The 16,890-nt window shown below is 43.6% G+C and overlaps 1 protein-coding gene across 1 annotated transcript in view; it reads right to left on the bottom strand.

The window, feature by feature from the left end:
* Positions 1-16,890, bottom strand: part of SAMHD1 (SAM and HD domain containing deoxynucleoside triphosphate triphosphohydrolase 1) — a 27,776-nt gene extending 10,886 nt beyond the window's left edge. The window contains exons 1-8 of the mRNA XM_035122888.3: positions 16,483-16,890; positions 13,207-13,273; positions 11,158-11,227; positions 8,486-8,646; positions 5,858-5,973; positions 5,379-5,449; positions 3,839-3,994; positions 2,505-2,605 (exon numbers count right to left, since the gene is read on the bottom strand). Of these exons, the coding sequence (XP_034978779.1) occupies positions 2,505-2,605; positions 3,839-3,994; positions 5,379-5,449; positions 5,858-5,973; positions 8,486-8,646; positions 11,158-11,227; positions 13,207-13,273; positions 16,483-16,690 (950 nt within the window). The 5' untranslated portion in view covers positions 16,691-16,890. The remainder of the gene's footprint in view (positions 1-2,504; positions 2,606-3,838; positions 3,995-5,378; positions 5,450-5,857; positions 5,974-8,485; positions 8,647-11,157; positions 11,228-13,206; positions 13,274-16,482) is intronic.

Below are 16,890 nucleotides of genomic sequence, written 5' to 3'. Positions count from 1 at the left end.
GCTGAGGTTAATGGGAATTTGAGTACAACATCTGGAGTGCCACAGGTTCCTCATTCATAGTCTATATCCTGCTCATACTGTATACAGGGCTCTCTCACTTAGATATATTATTTCAAGTATTTTTTATTAGTTTTCAACATAACAAAATACAGGGTTAGCCAACAAGCATATGGTTTATATAGTATGATACTATATAGTATTTAAAGATAAAGAGTTTTTAAGGATAGATAATAAAAAAATTCCTTCAGTTGCACCTTAAAGACCAACTAAGTTTTTATTTTGGTACAGTGGTGCCTCGCTAGACGAAATTAATTCGTTCCAGGACTCAATTCGTCCTACGAAAATTTCGTGTAGCGAGGCACCGTTTCCCATAGGAACGCATTAAAAGTCAATTAATGCGTTCCTATGGGCTCCTGGGGCCTGGCGGCGGCAGCGGTACTTACTCTCTTGGCTTGGGGAAGGCAGGCAGGCGCTTGTTCTCTTGCCTGCCTGCCTCCCCCGAGCCAAGAGAGGTGTGTGCCACTGCCTCCCCCGACAGAGCCGGCATTTGACAGGGCTTCGGAACACCCGTCAGATGCGGGCTCTGTAAGGAAGAGAAAGCAGCCCTTTCTCTTCCTTCCTTCCTCTCCGCCTGCCACAGACAGCTCCCCCCCCCCCACCAGACACAGCGCGGATCGGAGGAGAAGCCTCCTCTGATCTGCGTTGTGTCGGGCTGGGTGAGGGGAAAGTGGGACTTTCGGCAGCCGGCGAAAACGTCCCCGCACCGGTGCGCTTCTGCTCCAGGTGACGGGAAAGATCCTCCGAGTCCTACGATCCCCTCTGTGTGACAGGCGGGATGGGGGGGGGGGGAAGTGGAGGATCTTTCTTCCACTTCCCCCCATCCCGCCTGTCACACAGAGGGGATCGTAGGAGCTTCTCAAGGCCTCTACGATCCCCTCTGGGCGACAGGCGGGATGGGGGGGGGGAAGTGAAGGATCTTTCTTCCATTTCCCCCCATCCCGCCTGTCACACAGAGGGGATCGTAAGAGCTTCTCAAGGCCCCTACGATCCCCTCTGGGCGACAGGCGGGATGGGGGGAAATGGAAGAAAGATCCTTCACTTCCCCCCCATCCCGCCTGTCACACAGAGGGGATCGTAAGAGCTTCTCAAGGCCCCTACGATCCCCTCTGTGTGACAGGCGGGATGGGGGGGGAAGTGAAGGATCTTTCTTCCATTTCCCCCCATCCCGCCTGTCACACAAAAGGGATCGTAAGAGCTTCTCAAGGCCCCTACGATCCCCTCTGGGCGACAGGCGGGATGGGGGAAAATGGAAGAAAGATCCTTCACTTCCCCCCCCCTACCCCGCCGGCTTTGTGCCGGGCGGCGGCAGGAGAAGGGGCTCCTCTGCTTCTCCCGCCGCCTGGCACAAAGCCGGTTTAGCTTCCCTCGACAGCCGCCGCCTGGCTTCAGACGGCAGCTGCCGAGGGAAGCAGCTGTGTGCCAGGCTGCTGCGGGAGAAGCAGAGGAGCCGCTTCTCCCGCCGTTGCCCGGCACAAAGCCGGCTTGCCTCAGCAGCCGCTGCCTGAAGCCAGACAGCGGCTGCCAAGGGAAGCAGCTGTGTGCCAGGCGGCGCGGAGAAGCGGCTCCTCCGCTTCTCCCACTGCCGCCTGGCACAAAGCCGACATCGGACGGGGCTTCAGAGAGGCGCAGCGTTTCTCCGAAGCCCCGTCCGATGTTCCCTGGTGTCCATGGCGTGGTGGTGGGAGTAGTAGTGGGGGAACAGATCAGTTCCTCCACTTCTCCCCCCCTTCTTCCCGCGCTACAGCCCTTTGTGTTCCGCTGGTCTCTGCTGGTTGCCCCTCACCGGCAGAGACCAGCGGAACACAAAGGGGAACGAACTGCAGCGCCGGAACAAGGCAAAGGAAGATCAGCTGAGAGGCGGTGACAGCTGTCAGCGCTTCTCAGCTGATCTTCCTTTGCCTTCTTCCTGTGCTGCAGCTCGTTCCCCTTTGCTAGACAAATGCCCCTTTCGCTAGGTTTTGCAATCGGAGGTTTTTATGGCCACACTTCGCAAGATGAAGCAGTGGCCATAAAAAAACTCATCGTCTTGCGAGGCAACCTCCGATTGCAAAACCTATTCGTATAGCGGAAAATTCGTCTTACAGGGCATTCGTCTAGCGAGGCACCACTGTATGAGCTTTCGTGTGCATGCAGAAGTGTGCATGCACACGAAAGCTCATACCAAAATAGGTATCTGAAGAAGTGTGCATGCACACGAAAGCTCATACCAAAATAAAAACTTAGTTGGTCTTTAAGGTGCTACTGAAGGAATTTTTTTATTTTACTTCGACTCAGACCAACATGGCTACCTACCTGTAACCAGAACAAAGGATAGATAGATATCCCATTTAAGTTGAACCATTAAGATCTTCCATTAATTGGTTTGTCTATAGGTAAAATATTCCCAGTATTGTTTATCTAGAACAGAAATATTCCAAATGCTTTAAAATGAGCAAGGCCCATACCTGGCAAAATAATCCCATTTATCAACATCGATGCCACTTGTTTTGTTGGCCACTATCTCATAAAGAAAGCCTTTTTCTTCAGGTCGCCCACGGTAAGGCCACTGGAGAAAGGGGTGGAAATACCCAAAAGTAAACAATACATTACAATAAAGCAATCTACTCTGAGCACCAAACTGGCATGGAAGTAGGGTTCTAAGAACTCTTTACACATGGTGGAACAGATTAACTGATAACTGCCAATATTTTAATAATAAGGGATAAAAAGTGGTGGCGCTAGTAGTCACAGCCTAGTTTTGTGATGGAAACAACCTTGCCTAGCGCACAGCCCTATTGGTTCTCCTGAACTGTAATCTTATTGGTCAATTGTCTGATTTGGGTCTAAGTAGTATGACTCTTTCCTGGACAACTGGTTTGAATCAGACTGGCAAGCACAAGGAACAGGACATTGGTGGCCACAACAGCACATTTAGGAAATTCAATTCCATGTGGTATTAGGCAGGCTCCAGCTTTATAGTTTGAAGCCAACACTGGAAACCCATTTTTCCCTCAGTCACTTTTAACAGTTAATTTGAACTAGGGTTCCAAAAAGCAGTATTACTACAGTATTTGATTTATTAGTGTGCTTGCTATTGTGGTGGCTTTTAAAGATGATTATAAAGTTTCGTTGTTTTAAACATATTTTGCATTGTTTTGGTGGCTGCCATTTTTATACTTGTACATCACTTTGTGAATGTACAACTCTTTAAAAGTTGTTCACAGAAAAATATTTATTGAATAAAGATTCACTTTTCTGCAAATATCAGGATAAGGAAATGAAGCACCTTCTGCTGCTCTCCAGGATAAATTGCAGGGTGACCTATTATTGTGTCACTTGCAAATATTCCCTTCATCCAAAAGGAAGGGAATCATTAGATGCACCTATCTTTTGCAAGCTTACTCAGCAATACTTATATCTGCATAGACATGCATAGAATTGCATGAAGTATGAAGCAGCTCAGATCATTCTTTGATCTAGCGCAGATCTACCCTAACTCATAGCGATTCTCCAAAGCCTCATGCAGAAACATTAACTAGCTCTGCTGCCTTGCATTTTTTAACTGGAAATGCTAGAACAGAGTGGAACCTTCCGTACACAAAGCATATGCTTTGCTGCTGAACTATGGCCCCCTTCAAGAGCTATAAAAAGCTTAACAACCAATGGTCCACAAAAAGTAATGAACCTACCACATGCAACACGTGTCAATTTTCCTTCAGAAAAGATAATGCTATTAAGCAGATTCCATTAAATTGCACAGTATATACAAAGCAGAAGTATGATGGAGAACAAGACTTACTGAACTACTGTTACTTTCAGTCTTAATGGGTCCTGCTATCTGCTCTTTGATAAAGTCTATATCTTCATCCAGCTTGAGACCATAATACTCCAGGACTGGGTTTAGATCATTGGAAGCAATCAAATGTTCAAACATCTTAACAGAAGCATCTTCATGCTACAAAAAAGGAAGTTTTAATTATTATTATCAAAGCATATACTGCCAGAACATGTCATCATAACTGAATGCAAAAACATTAAGACAATTTGCATGTAATGCTACGCCATAGTTTAATGTCAGGTGGATGAGCCTGAAGCCAAGCATTGTGTGTATGTGCTCCTACTCCGCTCACAGGAGGGTGGTTTGAACGGAGTTCAGTTTCACTTCTACAAAATCCCAGCTTAATGTCAGAGTTTATCCAGGGATCCTGGTTTAAAACAAAATATTTAAAGTGCCACAAAAAGCAAATTTAACTAGCTTGTTAAACTAGCCAGAGTTTCTTTAAACCAGGTTCCCTCATTGAAGCATAATTCTGGATCTCCCACTGCTGCAATAGCAAACAAATACCAGCAGGGGTAGGAGAAGAGTTGTTTCCTAGTTTCACATTCTTTCTCCAGTTCAGCTGCTGAAATCACTACCGTAATTCCTGATAAGCAATGGGATGTTCAATAACCCAAGATGGCTGAAAATAGAAAGGTACTTAGAACAGCAAATGAAGCAGTGAAACCACTGAAAGAAGACCCTAGAAAGATTAATGGAACATAATCTCTGTGAGAAGAAAGGACTGAGAAAATTCATAGAATTGTAAGGTTGAAGGGAGCCCAAGGGTCATCTAGTCCAACCCCTTGCAAAGCAGGTAAACAATCCCTGACATATGGTCATCCAACCCAATGAACTTCACCACTTTCTGAGTGAATCCATTCCATGTTTAGTCAGAATCTTCTTTCTTGTAATTTGAATCAAATGGTAGCCGTGTTGGTCTGCCATAGTCGAAACCAAATAAAAAAATTCCTTCCAGTAGCACCTTAGAGACCAACTAAATTTGTCATTGGTATGAGCTTTCATGTGCATGCACACTTCTCCAGGTGCATACACACGAAAGCTCATATCAATGACAAACTTAGTTGGTGTCTAAGGTGCTACTGGAAAGAATTTTTGTATTTTGAATCAAACGGTTCAGGTCCTACTCACTAAAGCAACAGAAATCAAGCTTGCTCCATGTCCCATGTGACAGCCATTCAGTTAATTGAAGATGGCTATCATACTATTTCTCAGTCTCCTCTTCTCCAGGCTAAACATACCCAAATCCCTCAACCCCCAGAACTGGACACAGTGCTCCAAGTGGGGTCTGAATAAGGCAGAAGAGAGTGGTAAATAAACAGTAGGAATGTTAGTGACTATATTTCACCAATATGGTAACTTTAAAAAAACACAAAAATTTCAGGAAATGTCTGGGTACTTTGACAATAACACCATACATGTAATTGTTAAATGTGGTTAACATAGGCAAGGCAGCATTCCCTTTAAAAAAGAAAGTAGTAATAACTGGTTGAATACCCACCTTCCATGAAGTTCCTGAACAAACACGAGGGATGAATCTTGCATCATACATGTGTGAAAATGGTCCATGACCTGAAAGTAAGAATTATGCAGTTCATATGTGTGGCAAATGTTTGTGTGTATGGACAGGTGCACACACAGCTAGCCAGACAAAATGATGTCTCCTCCCTCATGCACTGTTCTGGAGGTTCTCCAAATTCCCCCAGAGCCAATACCTTTTTTGTGGGGTGGGGAGATACCGGGGGGGGGGGGACAGGTCTGTTGCACAAGAGGAAGACCTTGAGCAGGGCTTCCACTGACAGGGCTGGTTAGATTAATCTTGCCCTTGGTTTAGAAATTTAAAATTTAAAACCAATACTTCACAGTTAAAATCACCTGCCCCAAACCCAGTTCCTATCTAAATATTTTAGAATGGAATAGTACTTTTATTTACCTAGCGTGCATCAACCGCTTCATTAAGATATTTGGGAAATGACTTACCCAAATCATGACAAAGACCAGCGATCTGGACGCACAAAATATCCCTTTGATTGATGTCCAACTCTGGTTGTCGCTTCTGCAGTGCCCGGATCAAACGGCCTGCTAGATAGCCGACCCTGTTGCAAGAAGGCAAAAGGTTCAGTTCTCCAGTTCTTGAATCTTAGGGTTATAAATAAAATAAAAACTTGTCCCACATTATATATTGTGAAATACCACTAAACTTACTCAGCTCATGAACTGCAAACCTATAGAGCAAGGTTAGTCCAAAGACCACATTGCTGGTCAGCCACATCTCCAAGGTCCACATGCTAGTACCGTAATAGCTTTGACCAATTTATGCACACATACTACCCACAAACACCCACATTCACTTGACATACAGGACATAGCACACATTTTCATTCTCTCACACATGCAGTCCAAAACTCAAGCATACACTCACACACAAACATGCATATATAAATGTGCACACATACAAAATCTGCATTCCCAGCACTAGGGTAGAATGACCATAAATGCTGCTTTTTTACTCTGCAGAGAAGGATCTGTAGAAGTTAAAAGGCAGCCTTTGCTTTGTACTCTTAAAAGGCTGTGGTCTATCTCTGATTTCACTGCTGTGATGCTTAGTGCTAAGACTGGGGGGAAAACATCACTTCGGCTGAAATTGCTTAAAATAAACTAGGGGAGGAAATGCAACTAAACTTCCTCTCTTACTATGCCTGCAAATTTCATACAATACTGCCTTAAAATGTTTTTTTTAAGGTTACAGTCACTTAGGACAGGAAGGAAGCATTCCACATCAGCAGGCCTCTCCACCAACAAAGTGCAATCTTAGGAAAGAAAGAAAGAAAGAAGGAAGGAAAGAAAGAAAGAAAGAAAGAACACAGCCCTACTGTCAAAGCAAATAGCATTTCTTTTCATCCATGAGTTTTAGTGGGAAAACTCAGTGTCAGAAAATCTGCTTACTTAGTTGAGTTTGGGTTTGGTGAGCCTACATCCCCATGAAACCAAATATTGAACACACCAGCATATGAGATGAAGGGCACTGCTAACTTTTAAAGATAAGTTAGATGTTAATCTCCTTTAATGGAAGTTAAGTATGTTACCGGGAAATTGGAAGGGGGGGTGAGAGACCTCCCCACCACACACACAATGAGGCAGAGACAAAGAGTCTCCGCTGCACATTACCAAACCATTCACTCACACACATTTCCCTGCCTTTCACCTGTCAAACCAAATCCCCTAGTGTCAAGAGAGAACAGCAACATATCGGCAAAGGTATTGCATCTGCAAGGGAAGCTCAGCTCAGGAGCCTGTGACTCACGGCTGAACAACAGGTCTCCAACAAAGGAAAACAGGGAAAGTGTCAATACCAAATGTAGCAATTCACTGATAAATGTATCTATGTACTAGCTTAATGGGAAAACTTTAGAAATTCGTAAGAAATCACTTCTTGTATCAATATTCTCAGTTCCAATGGCTTTTAGGATCCAGGGAAGTAAGGTACAGTATAAGGGGAAGGGTGAGAGAGCCCACCATAATCCCTGAGTCTGCAGGGCCTTCCCAAGCAGTCACGACTGGTGATATTCTGCCCCAAAAGTGTCAGACAGATAATCATCTCAATCACAATGTTTTGAGATCTCTCTCTCTCACACACACACACACACAGCTGAGCTGCGCTTCCCCAATGCCCCAATCAGCGCGATCTTTTGAGATCTCTCTCTCTCTCTTTAAAGCAGCTGAGGGACCTGGTACCCCTTCCCTCTTGTTTGCCGCGATTTCAGGCTGCTTCTCGCCCCCGCACCTTCTGCAGCTGGCGGGGGGCCCGGAAGAGAGAGAGATCTCTCTCTCTCTTGTTAAAGCAGCTGAGCGACCTGGTACCCCTTCCCTCTTGTTTGCCGCGATTTCGGGCTGCTGCGATTTCGGGCTGCTTCTCGCCCCCGCACCTTCTGCAGCTGGCGGGGGGCCCTGAAGAGAGAGGAGAAAGCCCGATTTCAGGCTGCTTGTCATCCCCCCCAACCTTCTGCCGCTGGCAGGGCCCACGGAGGGAGCGGAGAAAGCCCGATTTCGGGTTGCTCCTTGCTCCCCTATGGCTGAGAGCTATGGCTCTGTTGGCAGACGTATCCCTCCGCTCGAGGGATCCGCTGCCAACCGTGCCTTCGCTCCATAACATGCAGCGACTTTCCCCCTTCTGTTTTAGGAGGGGGAAAGTGCGTGTTATGGCCCGAAAAATACGGTATCTATCTTTGTGATGCATTCCAAGATGTATTATGAGAACCTTTGAAATACTGATGTAACCTGCTGATCGGGGCTTCTGGTTGTAGTAGTTTATTGCAACTATAAACATCAGGCTTATTGGCTGCTATTTTGCTTCTATGTCCTGCTTTGAACTCTCTTGCTTGTGACCCTGACCTGAACCTAAGAGAGTCAAAGTTAGGCGATTGTGGGGTGCTCCAAGGACTCCCTGTTACAAGTAGCAGTGCTTTTGTTTTACGATAGGTTACTATAGAATTCAATGAAACTGCAGTTACTTATGTTCAGAGGCACAGCCAGTCTGCAGTAACCTGAGTGGTGGTTTATACCAGTTCAAGAAAAACAAGAGATCTGCAAAAAGAACTTGTGCCTTACCCAAGGGAATGCTCAAAACGGTTGTGCGATGCTCCTGGGAAAACATAGTAAGTGCCACCCAATTGTTTGATGTATCTTAGACGCTGAAATTGAGGTGTGTCAATGATCCGAACAAGAAGAGGATGCATTTCAATGTGACCATGAATCGGGTCATTAAATACCTGGAAGATGTAAAACAAAATGTAAAGCTATTGCAGATGATATATGAAAAGCAGAAGAAGAAAACGCTTTAGCTTTCACTTGCTTTTGCTGTGCTCAAAAGTTAGGACAATCACTAGATAACGAAAAGCATATATGGCTGCCCCTGTATGCCAAGATGAGTTCCAGCAGATTTAGTGGACAAGACCAATAGGTCCAACAGCCTAGAAGATGGATTCTGCACATGCTGTAGAAGGAAGTGAGGGGCAGATGGACCTCATCAACCTGGGAAGGTAGTCTATGTAGGAGAAGGAAAACCGATCCCAATCCTCCACTGCCTTGAGGTATATCTCTGGGAGAAGAAAAGACTAAGGAGTAAACCCTACTCAAATCCAGAGTGGAGCCCCTAAGACAGTTGGATGGTGCCTTCTAAGTCTCCTTCTGACAACTCCTGCAGCCAAGCTGGTGCCAAATGTATTGCTCTGCTTTCCTTTGGACCACATTAATGAGGCTAAGAGTGGGATCTTGTCATCTGGGCATCCAAGGACCTCCATATACACTGTCAATGGTTGCATCCTGGAGAGGTCACTTTGTTGCTGCTAACACAGCCATTTGACTTCACCCCTGGAGGCACAATCCACTGTCTCTTGAGACAGACAGATGCCACCAATATGACTGCCATAAAACAAAAGGTTTTAATTCCTTAACTGACTGACAAGTAGCACATCCATTTTAAAAAAAAAGGATGTTGAGAACATGAAATGTGATGAGAAGTTTGTCCAGATTCAGATAATTTATTTCAGAAAAAAATCATACATTTGTTCTTTGAGCTAAGCTATAACCAAAAAACAAAAACAATTTCTGATCAAGCAAAACATGTCCCCCCCCTCAAATCAATTGATTGACAATGCCATACTGCTATTTATTATCCTGAACTCTAACAATAAGATATTGCCTTCAAATATGCAGTGAAGTAAAATTCATACTGTTTTGTTGCATTCTAATTAAATGCAACAAAAACACACTAAATTTTACTCTACAGTGGAACCTTGGTTTATGAATACCTTGGTTTAAGAATTTTTGGTTTACGAACGCCGCAGACCCATCTGGAACGGATTAATTCACTTTCCATTACTTTCAGTGGGAAAGTTCGCTTCAGTTTATGAACGCTTCAGTTTATGAACAGACTTCCCGAACTAATTACACCAATGCTTTGGGTTAAGTACGCTTCAGGTTGAGTACTCCGCGGACCCGTCTGGAACGGATTAATCCACTTTCCATTATTTTCAATGGGAAAGTTTGCTTCAGTTTATGAACGCTTCAGTTTAAGTACTCCGAGGACCGTCTGGAACAGATTAATTCACTTTCCATTACTTTCAATGGGAAAGTTCGCTTCAGTTTATGAAAGACTTCCGGAACCAATTGTGTTCATAAACCGAGGTACCACTGTAATTCAGGGGCACCCAACTTCCAAGAGACTGCGATCTAATCACAGAATGAGTAGATGAGTAGGGGGAAAGCCCCATTTTATTGGGGTTTAGGTCAAAGTTGTTTTAGGGAGGGGGGCACAACGATTTACGTTTTTGGGGGGTCAAGGAGAAACATTAATTCAATGAAGGATTGCTGGGGGGGGGGGAAATAGCCTCCGTTTGTAAACACTGTCTACCCCCCTCAAACAATGGAGAGTGGGGCAGGGCGAGGGGGCGGGGCCGGAAGGGGGCCAGCAGGGATCGACCTGTTGGACATCCCCGCTCTAATTCATGCTGTTTGTCACATATTTTAATTGTAGCATATTTTGTTCAAATACAACATGGAAGTTATAGATATTATTATTGGATAAATGGATCAGACTTAAGTTGCAGCCTGATCTAAACCTGAAGCAAGAATGATCACCAGCAAATATTGTTTGGCAGCTGAGCTTGGCATTATTCAAGGAATCATTAAACTTATATTACTAATATTATCAGATACTTGTCTCAGTAGCTGGATAGCACTCTAATATTCTAGTAAAATTAATTTTGGTTTTCACTGGTGACCACAAAATAAGAAATACCCTAATTTGCTTACAAAGCATCCTCCAGGATTATCTCCAGCACCCTTTCTGTAATATCTATCCGATACTTATTTCTTATTTGAAAAACATTTGAACTCATGTATACTTTTTGTACAATGTAAGATGCTGCAGCTAAGGCCATCTTTAAAGAATGGTTCACAAAGCGTTCATTCACCTGTCTTTTTAATCCTCTATTAGCTATCATTTTCTTGCTGCCACACCTTTTAGTGTTACCTTATTACTACTCTTGCCTGACCAGTTTGGAGGAAGAAAAGCAAGGAAGACAAATATTTCAGATTTAGAGTTTTAAATTTGATATGTACTGAGTTTTTATTACAAACTTCTATTTTAAGCTACCTTTATTCTAGCAATTTTCATGGTCTTTCAGCTGCCATCATGGCTCAAGAAAAACAGATGGTTCAATACCACCTTCAAAAATAGACTAACATTGCTTTCAGATTAATGCAAATACTTCTCTCACCTTCATTATGTCAACATGTCTTTGTCCCAGTTTGCTCAGACAATTCAGAAGGTTCTGTCTCACTCCAGGCCTGAAAGTTATCAAGTATAAGTTAAGTTGACTGTTCCATATTTTATTAAATAATGTAGTGGATGCTAACATTAAGTTAATTGCTACTGTTCAGTGCAAGCATTTTTTAAAGTTTTCAGTAAAAGATCTTCAAAAGATCTGGAACCTAATACTCTTAAACTCTACCAATTCCATGATGTCAATTTCCAATTTCAGATGTCAAACTGTAGTGGTTTTAAAACATACTTTCTCCAAGCTATAAGCTGTACCCAATATTTGTTAATGTGGTACAAAAGAAGAAGACTATGCACCATTTTCATGCTCCATCATTTGTGCATCTGTTTCTGCACACAGCCACCAACTTATATTTGCTTCATTAATTTGATGATGGTTTTGTCTAGGAAAGCTCATTTAAACAACATGCAAAGGCAAACCTTGCTTAATGAGACTGTGCAAACATGCAGGCTCCTGCCAAGGACCTCACAGTTGCTTTACTCCTTCCCAGTCCTTTTTGCTGTTGTACCACAATGACCTAAGCAAAGATTTGGCTTAGCATGTAATCCAATCCAGGGCTCATGGTTAACCTCTCACCTAACTAACTACCAGCAATCAGTGTTTCTCCGAAAATAAGACACCGTATTATATTTATTTTCCCTCAAAACAAACAAACACTATGTCTTATTTTCAGGGGGTGTCTTATTTTTCCTCCTCCTCCTGCCGCGGCCAGCACTGCTGCTGCGCCTATCACTATGTCTTATTTTTGGGGTATGGCTTATATTCCTTGAATGCTTAAAAATCCTGCTATAGCTTATTTTATGACTACGTCTTAAAATAGGGGAAACAGGGTAGTTAGGGAGCAGAGAGGTTAACCATGAGCCCTGGTCTGGATTACATGCTAAGCAAAATTTTGACTTACTACAGCATGGCAGCAAAAATAACTTTGAAGGAGAAAAGTGGCCATAAGAAGCTCTCTGGAAGCCTGTGCCATCTCACTAAACCAAGGTTTGCCTTAGCATGTTATGCAGTGCCATGAATTTGTCTGGAAGGGGTGCATTTCTGCATCATAAACAACAAATATGTTTGATTACCAAAAACTGCATAATATTCTAGAAGCCCTCTGTGTCAAAAGGTGTTTTTTCATAAATTGTGTATGAATAGAGGTGTTATGGTAATATTAAAGGTATTCTTTTAATACAGTTTCCGTGACATCTGTCAAGTTCCCTTTTCTATCCAACATTCAAAAATAATTACAGTAGTACCTCGGGTACAGTGGTACTTCAGGTTACAAATGCCTCAGGTTACAAACTCCACTAACCCAGAAATAGTACCTCAGGTTAAGAACTTTGCTTCAGGATGAGAACAGAAATCATGCTCATGTGGCGCAGCGGCAGCAGGAGGCCTTATTAGCTAAAGTGGTGGTTCAGGTTAAGCATAGTTTTAGGTTAAGAATGGACCTGTGGAACGAATTAAGTTCTTAACTAGAGATACCACTGTACTTATCTCACTTTTTAAACAGCAATATATTTTAGTGCTAAATCTGCCAGCTGTGAGATTGCAGAGAAGAAAAGTAACCTCCATTGTTATGATGACTAATGTTGCAATAATTATGTAACACAATATGGCAAGTTCAAGTCCTGTTTCTGATTCCTGATTTCATGAAAATGCTTTATATACTGGCTTGGTTTGCATGTCACATTAAATCTTTGTTACAACAGAACTGCAGTTTAATGTGAACCACTGTTGAAATCGAGGCAGTTTCACTCCTCCTCTGCTGATAAAAGATCAGGGTCACTAATCTATATTTCTTTAGCAAATGTACAAAGCTCAAGGTAGGCACTAAATACAGCAATGATTCATTTAGGACTTAGAAACACAAGCAGTCCAATCCTATGTGTGGCTATTCAGAAGCATGTCCCACTAATTCAATGGGACTTACTCTCAGGGAAGTACATATAGGATTGCAGCCAAATTCAAACATCAATAGATTTAAGTTTCCCTTACCTAATTCTCATTTCTTCAAGTTCTGATTCAGTGAGGTAAAGGAAAGATGAACCAGCAATATTTTTTTCTGAGGAATTAAGGAGACAACAGTTAGCTTATTTCGTTACTCTTAACATTTATGTTTCTGAAATTCTTGATAATTTTAAATTATCTGGGCAGATGACAAATGAAAATCACTAGAAAAATAAGGAACACTAAGAAAATATGTTATTCTGAATTCTTGGACCAGAGATGTCTTACATGAGTGGAAAGACAGCTTAGAATGTAGCACCATTGAATTTTCCTGTTTTCCCTATCCAGCTGCAGCCCACTGTGCATCAGACTGAGAACCTCCGTATGTCCAAACATTGGTTCCGGTAGAAATGTGGCATTGTGGGACAAGTGGAAGCTTAGCACTCTGAGAAAGGGGCATCTGGCTCCTTTAAGATGAATTCTTTTGCACCTCTCTGTGTGAGCTAAATTGCCTCCTAACTTCCAAAGCAGGATGAGATGGTTATCTGATTTACATGGCAAAGTGAGAACTGTTACAGCTGTGAGATAGGATGTGGATTGGACTTTAAAAGGAACCCAGGAGGTTATCAAGCCATTCATAATTCACAGACGTGGTATGTGTCAAAAAGAGGCATGGGAATTTAAGGAGTGTTCCGGCCTCAAGGACCCTGAGTATAAACAGAGTTTCAGCTGTGCTAGTCTCTGACAATCATGAGATATATGCCATCACCCTGCTATTGGTAAATTCATAATTAAACCTACTAGTTGATTGGTCCCTAACCTGTCTCTCGAGTGGCTCCCAGGGATAAAGGTTTGGGAGATTCAGATGTTAATTGCTCTTAGCTTTGGCCTTGCTCCTACCGGTAACTTTGCTCTTTTGTTTTGCCTTTGCTCTTTTGTTATGGCTTTTCGCATTTTCGTTTGCAAAGATTTTTGTAAGTATGATTTTAAGTTAGTTGTTTTAATAAATTCTGAAAAGAATCTTGTTTCTTGTTTATGCCTTTTGCCTGAGAACCTGAACCAGTGCCTAACCTTTCAGATGCCTACTGACCCTACCTGTCGAATTTCTGCCTGCATCAGGTAGGGCCGTGTAACCTGGTAAAAGTGTGTGTGTGTGTGTTTCTTCCTTGAACCCTGCTCTAAGGCTGCCCGGTGAACAAGGAAGTGGTGGCGGATCTACCTTCTGACTTGTGTTTTTTTGGAAAACTATATTACTCTCATCTGTTTTTCCTAGTTCCTGTGCTGTCTAGAGAGGGACTGGTTAAAAATAGCAGAGAGTGGTATTACTACAACTCCCTTCATGGGAGGTTTTTAAGCAGAGGTTGGATGGCCATCTGTCATGGATGCTTTAGTTAAGATTCCTGCATTGCAGGGAGTTGGACTAGATGACCCTACAGTTATATCTAATATGTTACAGAATCATATAATCAATAGAAGCCATATTTGGTATTACTTGTTGGAGGACATGCTTCCCTCCTTAGACAAATGGTGGGGGGAGTTCTGCAACCACTACTAGGTAACAGTAGCTAAAGTGGCTGCTTTGATCTGTAACTAATATAATCTAAATTTATTTTAGTTTTTTATTTAAGAACTATAACACTCTTCTTTATTTCTGACTTCTGCTTCACAGGAGACCCATGAGTTCCAATTAGTACTCATTTGGTGCAGGATATAATATAATAAATCACCACCATCATCAAATCATAGAATTGTACAGTTGGAAGGAACTCTGAGGGTCATCTAGTCCAACTGCCTGCAATGCAGGAATAAGCCAGTATTCATTCATACTTTCACATGAAGAAGTCACCAGTATTTCTTTTCTGCAAGTATGCTTTGGTGCAACCTGAAATATTTTGCACTGGGCATAAGGTAACTAACCTAATTAACCTAATAACATAACAATTAACAGTTTAATTATACCCAAATTAAAATAACTACCAACCCCAACTAAACATTTCACCAACATCAACCTGACAAAAAGAAAACAGAGGAACCAAAGTTAGAACTGTTAAAAACATTTTAGCCAAATTGCCCCAACCCAAAAGTGCATGCATGAAAAGTAATGTGGGGGATTTTTAGATCTGAATAAACGAATGACCTGACTTCTAGCTTTATGATGTTGCATCCTGATGGCACATGCTTTGGCGATTCTCTGATACATACTTGATGCATATATGTTTTCCCCACTAGAATATGTGCCTCTGGTGTTATTTCCTTATTCTTTGAGAACATTACAAGTAGAGACAGAACATATCAATGCTGGTTAATGCACAAATGATCCTGTACTGCCAATGGGCAGTTAAAGATGGGTCATTAAGGGAACAAAGCAGAGCAGTAGCTCTGTGCCAGAGGGCAAACAGGTGGGCCTACCTCCTTGTTGGAAAGACAAAAGGCCAGAGTAGAGTTATGTGAGTGAGACTGGAGTGGCTTGCAAGGGGTTTAACTAAAAGGCTTGTTTGAGAAAGAAGTGCTCCTCCTTTGAGCGGAAGGGCGGCATATAAAATAAATACAACCCAAGTTAAAAGGATTTAAGGCAGCAACCCTAAAGCACTTATCTGGGAGTGAATCCCACTGAGCTCAATAGACCTTACTCCTGAGTAGACTGTGCTGCAAATGACTCTTAAGACACAGCCCTTTTAAAATGTGGGGTGTGTGTGTGTGTTGGGGGGTTATTGGGTTGTCGTTTTTGTTTTTATTACGTATTTTGTGGTTTTAAATCTTGATTTTATTCTGTGAACCGCCCCGAGACCCCTGTATATAGGGAGGCAAATAAATAAATAAATAAATAAATAAATAAATAAATAAATAAAAATAATAATGTAGCCCTATGGCCATAGACTTCAGAACAAGCCATCCTGAGTCTCACTCCTCAGAACGAATAGCCGTTCCCCTCTGGGAACTTACGCCAACACGAATCTCTGGGGCACCGGGAGAGCAAATCCCCCTAGGGCAGACACAGACACACACACTCTTCTCGACCTGCGAGGAAAGTTCAGAGATCATTCCTATATTCCTAGAGGTTTTCTAGAACCAGCAGCCACGACTAGCCAACCCCGCCCTCAGGCGCCGGAGCCCGTTATGCGCTGCTCTGCAATCCACTTCATAACCTCCTCTCCTCACGGGGTCAGGAAGCGGGAACCGCTCAAGGGAGGAAACGGCAGCAGCAGCAACGTCGCCTCAGCCGGGCGCCCCCTTTAAGGTCCGCCGAGGTTGAAATTCCCGGCGCAACGAGGCTGCGCAGGCGAAGTGGCTCTCCGGCCCCGCTCGTCCCGCCCCCCCCCTTACCTCGGAAGCAGCGCAGCAGCTCCGGGTCTTTGAAGCCCTCGCTTCGCAGGAAACCGCACACCTGCTCGATGTCCCAGTCCCGCGGGTGAATCCCGCGGGGATCCGAGGCGGCGCAGACGGAGACGCGCTTCTCCGGCGTGTGGAAGCCGTCGCCCGGGCTGGCGGACCGGGGCCGCTTGAAACTTCCTTCCCCGTTACCGCTCGACATCGTCCTCGGCTTCGAGGCAGGGACACCGCGCGGCAGCCTGCTCGGGAGAGACGAGAGACTGAGCAACCACCCGTCCTTGCCTTAACATATAGCTGCTAGACGCCTCCCGCCAGGGCCGGGAGTCACGTGACGGCAGCCCTCCAGTCAAGGCCGCCTGCGTGGCTTGCTGCTTCTGTGTCAACGCTGGGTGGTTCTGTGTT

The sequence above is a fragment of the Zootoca vivipara genome, chromosome 7 (genome assembly GCF_965207765.1).
Source record: "Zootoca vivipara chromosome 7, rZooViv2.hap1.1, whole genome shotgun sequence".
NCBI classification, from domain to species: Eukaryota; Metazoa; Chordata; class Lepidosauria; order Squamata; family Lacertidae; genus Zootoca; species Zootoca vivipara.
Note: the sequence above shows the minus strand (reverse complement) of the source record. Positions and strands in the feature narration are given on the sequence as shown.